The 16,079-nt window shown below is 38.6% G+C and overlaps 1 protein-coding gene across 3 annotated transcripts in view; it reads left to right on the top strand.

The window, feature by feature from the left end:
* C1H11orf65 (chromosome 1 C11orf65 homolog) overlaps positions 1-16,079 on the top strand; it is a 63,087-nt gene that overhangs the window by 35,766 nt on the left and 11,242 nt on the right. For 2 of the 3 annotated variants that reach the window (XM_059179726.1, XM_059179721.1), the window contains 4 exons: positions 2,008-2,061; positions 2,195-2,395; positions 3,795-3,925; positions 12,502-12,672. In XM_059179726.1, the coding sequence (XP_059035709.1) occupies positions 2,008-2,061; positions 2,195-2,395; positions 3,795-3,925; positions 12,502-12,672 (557 nt within the window). The remainder of the gene's footprint in view (positions 1-2,007; positions 2,062-2,194; positions 2,396-3,794; positions 3,926-12,501; positions 12,673-16,079) is intronic. The other variant, XM_059179725.1, reaches the window with a different exon arrangement.

Genomic DNA, 16,079 nt, shown 5'->3' with positions numbered 1-16,079 from the left:
TGCCTTTCACTTGTATATTTACACCATTGATATTTAATATAGTGATTGATGTCTAACATATTTGTTAATGTTTTCAGCAATGGAAAGCAATGAATTTCTTGCCCTTGTTCTTTCTTTTTTCATATTCTTTTTCTGCCTTCTCTGGCTTTAAGTGAGCATTTTATATGATTCTATTTTCTTTCAGTATATCAAGTATAACTCTTTTTTACTAATTTTTGGTTTCCCTAGAGTTTTCTGTGAATATTTACAACTAGTGTAAGTCCACTTTAAATAACACTATTCCACTAAATAAAATTTCCAATGAGGTTAGGAGACAAAGTCATGCTAAAAGGAAGGGAAGTGCCTCAAATACCCAGCCAGTTCTCATCCCCATCTGAGTTTGTAAATGGTAGAAGGATAAAGAAGTAAACTCAAATCTTCCCAAAAGTACACCTGGATTTCCCATAGGCTTTAGTAGTTGAGTAGATAGAGACTTGCCAGGACCACCTCTGAGAAATAGGGAAAAACTAGAAATGGACAGACCAGATATGAATTACTAAAACTATAATCCATGCTTGACCCACTTTAATTTCTGATTAGATTGACATGATAATCCTTTCACCCTAACTGACTAAAAGAGGAAAGAAAAAAAAATCCATGAAGCTATACACTTAGGATTTGCCTACTTTAGTGGAGATAAAAGTATATATATAGTGAATTTCATTTAAAAATTATATACAGTGGACCCTTGAACAATGTTGAGATGGGATAGTGACCCCCCCTCCAACCCTGCCATGCAGTGGAAAGTCCATATGTAACTTGTGACTCTCCAAAAAGTCAACTACAAATAACAGTGTTGACCAGAAGCCTTACTAATAACATAAGTAGTCATTTAACACATATTTTATGTGTTATACGTATTACATACTTTATTCTTAATTCAAGTAAGCTAAAGTAACATGTCAAGAAAATCTTAAGGAGGAGAAATTACTTTTACAGTACTGTACTATAGAAGATCTTCATATAGGGCTGCCTGGGTGGCTCTGTGGGTTAAGCCTTTGCCTTCAGCTCAGGTCATGATCTCAGTGTCCTGGGATTGAGTTCCGCATCGGGCACCCTGCTAGGCGGGGAGCCTGCTTCCACCTCCCTCTCTCTCTCTCCCTCTCTGCCTACTTGTGATCTCTTTCTGTCAAATAAATAAAATCTTAAAAAAAAAAAAAAAAGAAGATCTTCATATAAGTTGACCTGCATACTTCAAACCCATGTTGTTCAAGCATCACCTGCATAAATTTTATGAATTTTATAAATAAAAGTTTTAGATCCTGTTGTAAAATGTATTTTTCATGTTTGAATTGTGATCCTTTATATGTATACATGTGTATATACATTCTTTACTCAGGAGAAAATTGTGCAAAACTTCATGTGGTTTTTCAGGCTTTACATGAATGATTTAGGATAATATGTATTTTCTCATCTAACTTAATATTATCAGGAGGTAAGATCAAATTGTCTTCTGATTGAGTACCCAAAATTGTTTTCTCTACTTTGCATTTGGTATAGGGCACTAAAATTTAGAAGACCAGTTATATACAATTCTTATAAAATTTAAACATGTATTTTTGACCTAACAAAAGTTAGTTAGGAAAGGTCATTTGGTGTTAAATTAGCCAACCATAATTTTTTCCTTGAATTTACCAATAAAGTAATATTTAATATGTAAATCATGTATTTGAGGACTTATGTAAAATTTCTGTCTTGTGAATAACATATCAGTTGGTTTTTATACTTAAATGTTGCACAGAAAATAAACACAATTTGGTATCATTTTTCCAGTTTTCATGGAAGATGTTTTATTTATTGGATGCTGTAAGAAATTAAATCTTAAAATATTTTTTAATTTAAAAATAATTATTTGAGGTTTATCTGATCTATTTCATAAATATATGTTCAGCAACTATTTTAACATGATAGAGTCAGAAGTAGAGAACTAATATATACAGTGTTGAAGAGTAATACATTTTTTTATAGGCAGAGCTTCTAGATGCTGCTGCTGGCGTTCATGTACGATTCCGATTAGGTGGTGTAAGTATGGATGAATTCTTATTTGGTAGTTTTAAAGCATATTTATGTGAAATTTAAAAGATGTAATTTTAAAAATGTAAACCATTTTTTGGTAATTAGATTACAATGGTCTTTTGAACTTCTCCATATACAGGTTAAATTTCCACCTGATATATACTATAAAATTTTCACTCATAGACATATTGAAGATCTGTGTGCTAATAGCCCTAGAAATTATACAAAACTTCCAGCAAAATATACATCTCATATTAAAAGTGATGATCTTCAGGAAGAGAATCATAGTGGCTGGTATCGTCGTGTAGAAAACAATGGCTGGAGGCCTGTCACCGATACAGTAAGAAAAGAGAAATATTAATAATTTTGACTCTTACATATTTAGAAACTCATTTGTCTTCTTGAAAATTAATTTTAAAACAATAAATTTTGATAATTTGATAAAAAGTGATGACATTAACTACCAGGTTACTAATAATACTTCAAGATCAGCAGTGTATCTTTTTTTTCTTTACTTCTGCTTTTAGTAATAAGCTTTGATCTGGGTCATCTTTAGACCCAGATAACAAAGCAAATTTGAAAATGTTGTTGAATCTATATTAATTAATCCTTGGACTAGAGCTGGGAATTCTTGAGAAAAAGATAATGTTTTCTCTTATAGAGCTTGTAACAGCAGGGACTAGTGGGAAATAATTTGGGTCGTCATAGTGTTTGGAACTTTAATATGTCCTCATTATCTGAATGGAATGATTTTAACTGTACATGGTTTTGATGTAGTGACTTTTCCAAAGGAACCCAGGTTCATTTGTCATTTCTGTGGAGATTCTAAGGATGTTTGTAAGCTTACATTTTGCAGGTTAATCAGGTTCTATAGTTCTAGATGTCTCTTTGGGCTCATATCTTCACTCAGGTCCTTAGTCTCTGGTATGCAGATTATAGAATTGATATATTAATTATACTAAATATATAGTATTTTATATTAAGTATACTAAAAAGTGAAAATGATCAAAGTGTGAGTTCATACATTCATTCAACAAACCTTACTGCATACCAACTGTGTGTCAGGCATTGTACTCGATGCTAGGGATACAATGGTAGATAAAATAGTCTCTCCCCTCAAGTGTTTTTTCTTTTTAATTTAGGAGAGAGTCAAGTGAAAAGAATATTTCAGTACAGTGCTGTAAGTCTGTGCTTTAAGAGGGACAGATACACAGTGTTACAGGGGATAGCAAACTTTCCTCCTTTTTCTTTACTGTGTATGTGGTAAAGAAAAGGACATGAATTCAAAGTAAGAAAACAGGCAACCGGTTAGGATAGCAGGTCACACGGGGAAACCACAAAGTTTTGGAGCATAATGATGAGACTGTTCTTGAAGGGTGCCTGTACTCCTTGAGAATTAGAGTCTTCAGAAGTCAACAGCACGAATAGTAGGTAAGGTCTGTTATGAAAAACAAAAAGAGTACTGGAGTATGTCTATGCATTTATCTGTTCAACCAATAGTTCTTAAGTACCTCAAGATATGAGTGCTTTGTTAGTCTTTCTATAACATGTGTCTCTGAAAGTGCAATGTGCCACTCACCCATGGTATATAAGAAGTACCTTAAAAGGGGTGTATTCACTCCTGTGTTTCTACCTTGACATATTCCTACTGAACTCACAGAAATTCTTGTCTGTAACCAGATAACCTCCCAATCAGTATCTCAGCACTTTGTGTTACTCATTTTTCATTTCCTCAATAGTTTTGGATGTCTACTGAAAATGCAGAGGTAGGAGAAGAAAAAGAAATTGAATTCCATTTCTCTAAACTGAAGAGAAGGCAAGATGTGGAAAAGAAAAGAAAAATTAGAAAGATAGAATGGATGAGGAAAATGTAAGTTGAAAAGTTAATGAAATAGTTAGACTTACTAAATACATACTATTTTAAGTTCTTTTAAAAAATGCTATCACTATTAAAATGACTACATGCTATTTTTCAAAGAAAATGTAAGATTACAGTTCTGTTTTTAAAAATGCATAGAAAGCAAACATTTAACAAATGTGTGCTATGTGTGAGATACTGTTAATCTCTAGGATATAAATGGGGAAAGACATGTTGTCTTTGACCTCAAGGAAATTACAGTCTATTGGAATATCAGATATGAAAATAAACATTTACTCTTATATACTAAATAACTTTTATTTGGCCCTCTAGATCCACTCTGTACCCTTCTTAACCCTTCTTTTTGCCCTAAGACCCTGACGTGTATGGATTGCACTAAAAGTTATTCTGTACATGTCTAACAAATGTTAATAGCAAGCGAAAACATCAAATTGTTTACAAATTTACTTCATACACAGAACAAATCCCCCAGATATGTAAAGTAATACAAAAACTCCAGGATCCCAAATTATGTAAAATTCACAGATATTCATGAGATACAAGGTGGTCATGGATCAGAAGACTCCATAATGTTAACATGTCCATTGTCTCCGAATTGATTTGTACATTCAGTTCAGTCACAATAAAAATGTTACAGCAGGATTTTGGGGGAAATTGGCAAGTTGATTTGAAAATTTTTATGGAAATGCATAGGAACTAGTTTAGCCAAGAGCAATTTTGGAAACATAAATTTGGAGAATTTATACTACTCGATTCCAAGACTTACTCCAAAGCTACTATACTCAAGACATGGTATTATCAGCATAAATGTACACATAGGTTAATAGAATCAAGAGTTGAGAAAAATGGATACACATGTACACTGATGAGTTTTAACACAGGTGCTAAGGCAATGTAATTGGAAAATGATGTTCTTTTCAATGGATTGGATATTTAAATACAGAAAAATGAACGTTGACCCTTATCTCTCACACCATATATGTAAAATTTTATATCTCAAAAGAGATCACAGATCTTAATATAAAAGCTAAGGTCATAAAATACCTACAAGTAGTCAAAGGAGAAAATCTTAGTCACCTTAGTTCTGGCAAAAATTTCTTATGTAGGACACAGAAGGCATGACATATAAAAAAGTTGTCAAATTACACTTCATCAAAGTTAAAAGCTTTTGCTCTCTGAAAGACACTTTTTTTTTTTTAAAGATTTTTTCTTTATTTATCTGACAGAGATCACAAGTAGGCAGAGAGGCAGGCAGAGAGAGGAGGAAGCAGGCTCCCTGCAGAGCAGAAAGCCCAATGTGGGGCTCGATCCCAGGACCCTGGGATCATGACCTGAGCCGAAGGCAGAGGCTTAACCCACTGAGCCACCCAGGTGCCCCTGAAAGACACTTTAAAAAAAAAAAAAGACAAGCTACATGTATATTAGCTAACTGGAATTTGAATAAAATCTTGAGGAAAAAAAAGACAAGCCAGAGACAGGAAGAAACCATTAGCGAGATATATATACATACATAGATGTATGTATATATGTATATGTATGTATATATATAACTACTCATGTATATATATGTGAGTAGTTGTCAGTGGTTGTCTGGAGATAGGGGTTTGGGGGAGTGAAGGGAGGAAAGGATGAGAAAGGGACACAAGGAACTTTGGGGGGCGATGGAAATGTTCATTTTTTACTATAGTGATGGAGTCACAGGTGTATACTTAAGTCAAAACTCTTCATGTTCTGTTTAAAGATGTGTGTTACTGTACATCAGCTATACCTCAGTAAAGTTATAAAAACTTTTGTGACCCCCCCACCCATTTTGTCCACCCCCCAACCTTTGACAGTCACCAGTCTATTCTATTTATTTATTATTTATTCTATTTATCTGTGAGCTTGTGTATTTTTAGTTTCCATATGTAAGTGAGATCGTAGGGTATTTTATCTTTCTCTGTCTGACTTGCTTCACTTAGATAATGCTCTCCAGCTCCATTTGTGTTATTACAAATGGCCAGATTTCATTTTTTTATGGCTGGATAATATTCTTCTGTGTGTATCACATTTTCTTTATCCGTCCATCCATTGATTTTTATAAGAATATATGCAGACATTCAGAAGACCTTGATAAAGTAGTTCTTCATCTCTTGTACCTGCAGGGTGAGTTGGGGGCAGCCCAGGAACCAGTTGTAAGGGTCGTAGGGTTACAGTGCCTACATGCAAGCAAGTGCTTAATGCTCTCAGGTCCTGGGCACTAAGGTAAGGGCACGAGTGGTGAGGAAGTGGAACCCAGAGACCTGGGAGGGAGACAGATGGGCAGGCATGGACAAGGCTGAGAACTTTGAACTTAAAACTCCCCTCTTGGTGGTGGAAATTCTTCCTGCCTGTTCTGTGGGGCCCAGGCCTTTTCTGCATAAAAGCGTTCCAGCCCCTGCACCTGGCATAGTTGCTGCATGTGCCCATGTTGCTTCTCCTCAGCATTCTCCCACGAACATCGCACGTTGCCTCCAGCCCACGGAGAGAGTTCTGTCTCAGAACAGCCCGGACACAGAGGTCAAGGTCTAGTCCAGGAGCAGATTGCTTATTAATCAAAAGGCTTACAAGAATTTACCAACCTTTCATAGGAGCCTTGGAAACATGTGAGAGTGGATTTTCAGGTTGTGAGATCAGAAGATGATTGGGTTAAATTTACTGATAATGATCACATTCATTTAGGATTATGAATTCAATGTGTTGGCTTGAGACACAGAAATGATGTTAGTCTGTCTGGTTGATTAATCAAAGCCTGAACTCAGCCGAAGCTCTGCCATTGCAAATGCCTGCCCTCCTCTGGTGTACTGTAGAGAAAAGCATTTCTGGTCTCGGGAATGCATGTCTTCGTTCCTCTCGTGTGCAGTCTACTCAGCTACCCACTAGCTATAACCCCAGGCCCAGAAGACAGTTTTCATCAAGTCACTAATACATGAGAGGAGCTGCAGAGTTCTGGATGAACTCCATGGTAGCTGTTTTTATAGACCGGAAATGACAGTGGGGAGAGCTGTGGTGGAATTGGTACCTTTAGTTTGCCGGGAATAATGGAACTCTGAAGTGGTAGGGGTCGCAGCTAAGCTTCCAGAAGCGTTTCCTCTAATGCAGCAAGTCAGGACAGCCCCTGGCCCCTGGGATGCTGCTATTGTTCTTTCTCACCCCAGCCAGCAAGCAGAAAGAAAGGCAGTTCGCATTTACATGGAAAGAAGAGGATGTGCCTTTCTTTCTTATTCTCAGAGCTGTGTCTGCTCTCCTGCTGTTCTCCCTACTCCCTTCCCACAGACCATCATGCCTGTCCTTGCACTGGTGACCTTACACTCATCAGAGGCAGTGAGCAGAAATAACTCCCCGATGACTTCATAGGACAAATGCACACCAGAGGGAGAGAGAATTTTGCAAAATGCTAAGGGTTTGCCACATGACTAAAGCTTATGGACATTTGGGGATATCCTTTCTAAAGTGAGAGACAAGTTTCAGTACCTTGGTGTGTCTGTCTTGAAGGCACACAGCACTTACAGGGCATCTCTGGATTTAGGAAGCTAAATGTGCCGCATTAGGGTGTGCTGTTCCGGCCTGTTTTCATGGTAACCCAGTGAGGCTGCTGGGCTCCAGTGGGACAAGATGGTGAACATGGTAGCAGGTCCACAGCGTGGTCACGGTCCTCCCACTTGGCCTTTAGGGCCAAGCAGTCCCAGCAGTATTGGATAGACAGTGAAATACTGTATGGGGCTTTTTGTAATAAGAGGATCTCAGCACAGAGGGTTTAGGAGTAAGGTAATGCCCTTTTCTGCCAACCTCTGTTTTAAATTTGAAAATCAGTTCCAGTTCTGCTACTGGGCTGAGGGAGAGACCGGGTGCTTGGCAGGAGGACTGGAGTGCTCTGCGATTATGAGCTGACCTGGGTTTTATCTAATCCAGTGAACTGTAAAGCTGAGAGGATACAGCATCATCTCAGTACAAAGTAGATGAAGTGCAAAAGAGAATGGGTCTGAGACGGTCTGGAGGGCAGTGGTAAGCTGTATGGTAAGCTGTATGAGCAGGTGGCCCGGAGTCCTTCAACACCCGCTTATGCTGCATTGGCACTGCTCTTCTCCATGCCTTTGGCTTCATGGGGAGTCCCCTGCGGCCAGCTAACAGAGGAGAATATATTAGATCTAATTCACCAGGGATCAGCACAGGTTTCTGGCAACATCCAAATATGGACAGTCCCTACATTACAGCCCCCAAGTAGGCTCAGAGAATGGTCAAAGGGTGTCCTCCCAGTGAGCACAGCCGGTTTTCTACTTCATATATAAAGGAGGAACATCTTGAGACAGGAACCTTATTGTCTGTGGGCGATAACTGAGAGCTTCTCCGCTGATTAGGCACTTGGGTGGGATTAAATGGGGAAATTGGGATTGGATCTGGGGCAGGTATACTCACAATGGGCATAGCGTATGTTTGTGTCCTTGTGAGTGCCCTCCCAAGGGCCCAAGATGCAGAAAGCACTAAGTATTCGGATGGACGAGATGACCCAGCCTGTGGATGTCCGTCTCACTGACCGCCTCTGTGGCTGCCCAGTGGAGCCGTGCACAAGGCGGTCGTGGGTGCAGGCATAGACGCTGCATACAGACTCCTAAACTTGGTCTTTTCCTCACTGCGGTCGTTCCCACTCCATAGTCTCAGCTGACTGGACAGCAAAGGCCGTTGCTCTGCCTCTGACAGCGTGCTGGCTACCTGGTGGCAGGGTGGTTAGTCCCTTCACAGTCAGGTGGCATCTCTTCGTGTTCGCAGTGATAGACAAACATTCTGGATGTGTGTTTGATTTCTCTGCTTGCGTCACTTCGGTCAGCAGTACCATTTATTACAGAGCCTTATCCATCATCATTTTGTTCCATTCAACATTGCCTCTAACCAGGGGCCCATGGACAGTACAGGAAGTGTAGTAATAGGCTCAGAACAACAAAGTACATGCACCGTGTGTGCCATCACCCAGAAGTGGCACTGATGGATCATTAGTATGATTTGCTGAAGCCCAGGCATAGCACGGGGCGGGGAGGGGGATGAGGTGGGGTGGGGTGGGGAGACCGCCTGGTAATAAGCCAATGTACATGGACAATAATCCTTTTTTTCCCTTTCCTCTGTTTATTCTCAAAACAATCCTCATCCATAACTGAGCTCTCTATTTCTAATGACACGGACATTTCTATCTCAAAATCAACTGGTGTAACACTGAATTTCTTATATTCTTCATCATAAAAATTGTTTCTATTCCATATTCCTCTTGGCCTCAGGTTAGGATACCATCATGTACCCAGTCATCCAAGCCAGAAATGTAGGGGTTCGCCTTGACTTCTTACCTTTCATAAGCTCCCATGTGTCATCTGTCATAAAGTCCCATCAGTTCTGCTTCCAAACACTCTCCCCAGTCCAGCGTCCCCGTCCCTCCCCGACTGGAGCGCTCAGTGCTCTCGTCTCTACTTCACAGGCAGGGTCCTTCTGCTTGCTCCCTCTGTCTCCAGTCTTTTGCCATCTCTGTGTAAACACTAGTGCCATGTCTCAAAAACAGATTAAATCCCCTCCTTACCTGAAACATATTAGGGGCTCACTGTCCCTACATCCCACATGATAGTCTCTCTCCCCAGGTTGCTCTTTTCTGGCTCAATTCCATGGCAACAAGGCTTTCACCATTTTTTTTCTTTTTAAAGATTTTATTTATTTGACAGAGATCACAAGTAGGCAGAGAGGCAGGCAGAGAGAGAGAGGAAGGGAAGCAGGCTCCCTGCTGAGCGGAGAGCCCAATGCGGGGTTCCATGCGGGGCTCGATCCCAGGACCCTGAGATCATGACCTGAGCTGAAGGCAGAGGCTTTAACCCACTGAGCCACCCAGGCGCCCCAGCTTTCACCTTTTGATACGTGGCTCAAACATCTCTTTCTGAAGCCTGCCCTGACTTAGCTAGGCACTGGCACTTTTTTTCGAGGTGCCTTCACAGATCTATAAATACTCCGTTGTCACACTTTTGCAGATCTCCTCATATTGGTCTGCTGCTTCCACTGTACTTTGAGCTCCTGAAGAACAGGCACTCTGATCTATTTGTCAGCACAGGGCTGTAGACATAGTAGATGCTTAATGAATACGTGTTTTTTGTTGAATGAATTGAGTGAGTGAGCAAGTCAGTCATTCAGTCCTTATGGCTGGATGTGGTTGTAATGTTTCCTTTATGTAAGGTTGCAGGGGGTGAAGGAGAAACGTTACTTGGTATGCTTTGTTCACTGATGGCATCCTCTACCGACCTTTGCTGAGAATCAGCAGTGAACAAAACAAACAAAATCTTTGTATTTTTTAATCTCTCTCTTAATTAAAAAAAAAGTGTATTTTTTATATTCCCTTCCTAAGATCCTACAGATCTTAGCTCTTCTTGACTTCTTTTCCAGTTTAAACTTTGATTCTTAGTAGGTCTTTTGCATTTTAACTTCTCTCCCTGGTGGTATATTCAGAAAGACATTTTCATAATTTTTTTCTCTTTAAATTTTCTATCTTAGAATAAGAGATCATTTTAAAATGGATATATTGGAACATTACCTCTAAAGCCAAATTTTATATTGTTTTTGTTTTAAATACCATTTTTTATAAAACAAGTTATGATTATAAAGTGATCTGTATTTCTGGTTACTATTATATTTGAAGTTCTGTCCTACTTGCTAGCCTATTATTGTTTGATTACTGTTCTAGCCCCCTTAACTATAAATAGTGACTAATATTTAAAAAGTTTAAAACAGAATTAAATTCTTGGAATAAGTATTAAAATTCTCTTTAAAATCCATCCTTTTCCTGTATATTCTTGATGAGAGCAAAAATAGATAACTGAACTTTTAAATCACTGTTGCCAAAGAAAAAAGAAATATCATCCAGGTGTCTGAATCTAATCACAAGTGTATATTTGGGAATGTAAAACAGGAAAGAACTCATAAAAAATGTGTTCACCTCTGCCTTCCAGAAGTTTCTGATTTTTAAGTACCTTTTTGTTGTGGCATCAGCATTTGTTAATAAACCTGGGCCATTGGGTACCATCATTCATTCATTTAGTGTATATATTTTTGATTGCCTATTATGTTCGGGAAATATAGAGTAGAGGATTGAAGTTCCATGGAGGAATCCCACCTCTGCACACAATGCTTTGCAAATGGTGGACAGTCGATAAATATTTATTACATGAGGAAGTGATTGAAAAACTATAGAAAAATTGTGAAATCATACTTTCTTAAAATTTGTGCTCTTGCTAGCTAATATAAACTAAGAGGCATGTTTCTCCTTCTATGAGAGTAGCTCTCATGGATCATTAACTATTTGAAAAAGTTAGAAACTTCATGAAGGCAGAGACATACCTTGTTACTGTCAGACCCCTTACCATCCAGGAATTTGTAAGCCTTCTTTTATTGAATGTTTCCAATGTGCCAGTCATAGTTTGGAATGCTTTATAAAGATTCACACTTCTAAATCCTTCTGGAATGCTGAGAAGAGGATATGATGATTACCATTTTAAGGTAATCTGAAGCCCAAGAAGACTAGGTTATTTGGAAAGGTCATAGAGCTAGTAAATAAATCACAGAAGCAAGACTCAAGGCCAGATGGCTGGATATTAGAGCCCTACCTAGCCCTACATGACCACTGTGCTGCTTCCTGCTCTGTGTTGATTTAATAAATGAAAACAGTTTCAGCATAGGTTAACTTTAAAAACGGAATGCCAGTATAGATCATAAAACGAAAAACCAAAGGAAAAATGCTATTTTCCAATATTCTTGGTAAAGACTGCTGACTTGTCTCTACTCACTCAGCTCACGTGCGGTAGATGCACGCACTGATGCATGAGACAGGACATGAGGCAGAACAGTGCCACCGAAGAAGTCTCAGCTTGGAGTCCCATTTGAATACGGGCTCTGACATCTGTTTACTGCTTACATGATCCTGAGCAATGTCTTAACTTCTTCACCTCCCCATTTGTTCACCCATAAAATGGGAGTAAAAACAGCTGTCACAGAGGGTTGCGTCTTTTTAGAATTAAACAAGATAATGTATGAAAAGTACCTGACACAAAAGAGGGTGTTACCATCTCTCCTCCCTTTGACTCTCCCTCTCTTTCCCGTTCCCCTCCACTTTCCCAGCCATTCCCAGCCCTTAGCCACATGACCTTGTCTTCCAGGACTTAATATCTCTCCTGAAAGACGAGAGGGCTACTCATCTGATCTCCAGGATCCTTTGACTCTAATTTTGTGATTCAGTGATTTAGTTGTATTTTCATTGTTATCATAGCAGTGCAGTGTACTGAGGGGTGGTTTTGAAATGAGGCTTTATGGGTAACATGGTTGATTCAGTTGCTTTCTTTCCCTTTCTTTTTTCTTTTTTCCCCCCAAAACATCTCCTCACATAGAATTGGTTTGGATGTATTTAAGTTAAATCGGGTAAAAACGTGGTTTAATATGTAAATGGCTTCACAGCAACAATATATCTATTAACTGCATCTACTAGTAATGACCGGTTTCACAAAATCGATTTCTCCCTTCCTTTCCCCGTTTAGGTACTATGCAGGAAACCTAGAGGCTAAGTCAACAAATCGTAGAACTCTAGATTTAATTCACACAGCAACCAAGGGGCTCATGAGAGCTGTCGAAAGCGGTGGACTAGATTCAGTGATGGAATGGGAAGTGGATGAAGTGCTGAACTGGACAAATGCCCTGAACTTTGATGAGTAAATGCTTTCTGCTTTTCCTGGGGAGCAAAGGCAGGCCCCGTGTGTGTTTCTGATGTTCCCACCTCTGCTTCGAATCTTGGGCCCACAAACGTAGTCTTAAAAAAAAGAAAAAAAGAAAGGGTATTGTTTGTCTAGAAAAAAAGAAGATATGAGGGAAGAATATAAAAAAGATGATATAAAAGAAAAAAATTGGACTTGGGTATTTTTTTAATTGAAGTATAATTAACATACAATGTTATATGAGTTGTAGGTCTATAGATAGTGATTCAACAGTTCTGTGTATAGCTCAGTGTTCACCATAATAAATACAGTCACCATCTGTCACCACACAACTTTACTATGTGTATTACCGACTGTATTTCCAGTGCTGTACTTCTCATCACTGTGACTTGTATCTTTTAATCCCCTTTATGTGTTTTACCCATTCTGCCACCCATCTCCCTTTGATAAACATCTGTGCTCTATATTTAGAGTCTGGGTTTTTTTTGTTCATTTGTTTTTTAGAAACAAAATCTAGTTCTTAGATTCCAAACAAAGTGAAATTCTTTGGTATTTGTCTTTCTCTGTCTGACTTATTTCACCTAGCATTATACCCTCTATCTCCATCCATATTTCCACTAATGTCAAGAGTTCATTTTTTATAGCCAAGTAATATTCCACTGTGTGTGTGTGTGTCTACCACATCTTCTTTATCCATTCATCACTTGATAGACAACTTGAAGCAACTTGGGTTGCTTCCATATCATGGCTACTGTAAATAATGTTGCAATAAACATACATATCTTTTCAGATTAGTATATTTGTTTCTTTTGGTAAATACCCAGTAGTGGAATTACTGGATCATATGGTATTTAAGTTTTTAATTTTCTGTACTGTTTCCACAGTGGCTGTACCAGTTTTCATTCCCATCAATAGTGCAGGAGGGTTTCCTTTTCTCCATATCCTCACCAACACTTAACTATTTCTTCTCTTATTGATTTTAGTTATTCTGATAGGTATAAGGTGATATCTCATTATGGTTTTCATTTGCATTTCCCTGATGAGTGAAGTTGAGCATCTTTTCATGTGTCTGTTGCCCATCTGCATGTCTTCTTAAGAGAAATGTGCATTCATATCTCCCACCCATTTTTAACTGGGGGTGTGTGTGTGTGTGTGTGTGTGTGCGCGCGCGAGTTGAGTTGTATAAGTTCTTTATATATTTTGGATATTAACCCCTCATTGGATATTTTATCTGTAAATATCTCCCATTTAGTAGGTTGCCTTTTCATTTTGTTCATAGTTTACTTTGCTATGTAAAAGCTTTTTATTTGGTATAGTCCCAGTAATTTATTTTTGGTATTGTTTTCTTTGCCTGAGGAGACATAGCTAGAAAAATGTTGCCAAGACCACCATCAAGAAATTATTGCATACATTTTCTTTCTAGGATATTTCTAGTTTTAGGTCTCACATTTAGGTCTATAATCATTTTGAGTTTATTTTTGTGTGTGGTTTGAAGAAGTGGTTCAGTTTCATTCTTTTTGCATGTGGCTGTCAAGTTTTCCCAACTCCATTTATTGAAGAAAATATCTTTATTATATATTCTTGCCTCCTTTGTTCTAGATTAATTAGCCATATATGTATGGGTTTATTTCTGGCTCTGTACTCCATTCCATTGACCTATGTGTCTGTTTTCATGCCAGTGCCATACTGTTTTAATTACTATAACTTCGTAGTGTATTTTGAATTCTAGGATTATGATACCTCCAGCTTTTATTCTTCTTTCTTGAGATTGCTTTGGCTATTTGGGGTCTTTTGTGGTTCCATTCTAATTTTATGATTGTTTGTTCTAGTTCTGTGAAAAATGCTTTTGGTATTTCAATAGGGATTATGTTATATCTATAGATTGCTTTGGGTAGTGCGAACACTTTAACATTTAAAAACCAATGGGGCACCTGGGTGGCTCAGAGGGTTAACCCTCTGCCTTCAGCTCAGGTCATGGTCTCAGGGTTCTGGGATCGAACCCTGCATTGGGCTCTGTGCTCAGCAGGGAGCCTGCTTCTCCCTGCTTCTCTGCCTACTTGTGATCTCTCTCTTTGTGAAATAAATAAGTAAATAAATCTTTAAAAAAAATCTTATAAAAACCAATGTGCAAATGTGGTATATCTTTCCATTTGTGTTGTGTTCAATTTCTTTGATCAGTATCTTACAGTTGCCAGAGTATGGGTTTTTCACCTCATTTATTAGGTTTATACCCAGATATTTTACTCTTTTGGGTGCAATTGAACATGGGATTGTTTTCTTAATTTCTCTTTTTGCTACTTTGTCATCAGTGTGTAGAAATGTGATAGATCTCTGTATATTAATATTGGAATATTGCAATTCTCCTAAGTTCATTTATGAATTCTTTTTTTTTATTAATTTCTTTTCAGCATTACAGAATTCATTGTTTATGCACCACACCCAGTGCTCCATGCCATATGTGCCCTCCATAATACCCACCACCTGGCTCCCCCTACCTCCCACCCCCACCCTCTTCAAGACCCTCAGGTTGTTTTTCAGAGTCCATAGTCTCTCATGGTTAACCTCCCCTTCCAGTTTCCCTCAACTCCCTTCTCCTCTCCATCTCCCCATGTCCTCCGTATTATTCCTTATGCCCCACAAATAAGTGAAACCATATGATAATTGACTCTCTATGCTTGACTTATTTCACTCAGTATAATCAGTATAATCTCTTCTGTCCCATCCATGTTGATACAAAAGTTGAGAATTCATCCTTTCTGATGGAGGCATAATACTCCATAGTGTATATGGACCACATCTTCCTTATCCATTCGTCCACTGAAGGGCATCTTGGTTCTTTCCAGTTTGGTGACTGTGGCCATTGCTGCTATAAACATTGGGGTACAGATTGCCCTTCTTTTCACTACATCTGTACCTTTGGGGTAAATACCCAGTAGTGCAATTGCACTACTTAAGGAATCTCCACACTGTTCTTCAAAGTGGCTGTACCAACTTGCATTCCCACCAACAGTGTAAGAGGGTTCCCCTTTCTCCACATCCTCTCTAACACACGTTGTTTCCTGTCTTTCTGATTTTGGCCATTCTAACTGGTCTAAGGTGGTATTTCAATGTGGTTTTAATTTGAATCTCCCTGATGGCTAGTGATGATGAATATTTTTTTATGTGTCTGTTAGCCATTTGTATGTCTTCATTGGAGAAGTGTCTGTTCATGTCTTCTGCCCATTTTTTGACATGATTATCTGTTTTGTGTGTGTTGAGTTTGAGAAGTTCTTTATAGATCCTGGATATCAGCTTTTTGTCTGTACTGTCATTTGCAAATATCTTCTCCCATTCCATGGGTTGCCTCTTTGTTTTGTTGACTGTTTCTTTTGCTGTGCAGAAGCTTTTGATCTTGATGAAGTCCC

This window comes from Mustela lutreola, chromosome 1 (genome assembly GCF_030435805.1).
Source record: "Mustela lutreola isolate mMusLut2 chromosome 1, mMusLut2.pri, whole genome shotgun sequence".
NCBI classification, from domain to species: domain Eukaryota; kingdom Metazoa; phylum Chordata; class Mammalia; order Carnivora; family Mustelidae; genus Mustela; species Mustela lutreola.
The sequence above is the reverse complement of the archived record's forward strand: the minus strand, read 5'-3'. Positions and strand labels throughout refer to the sequence as shown.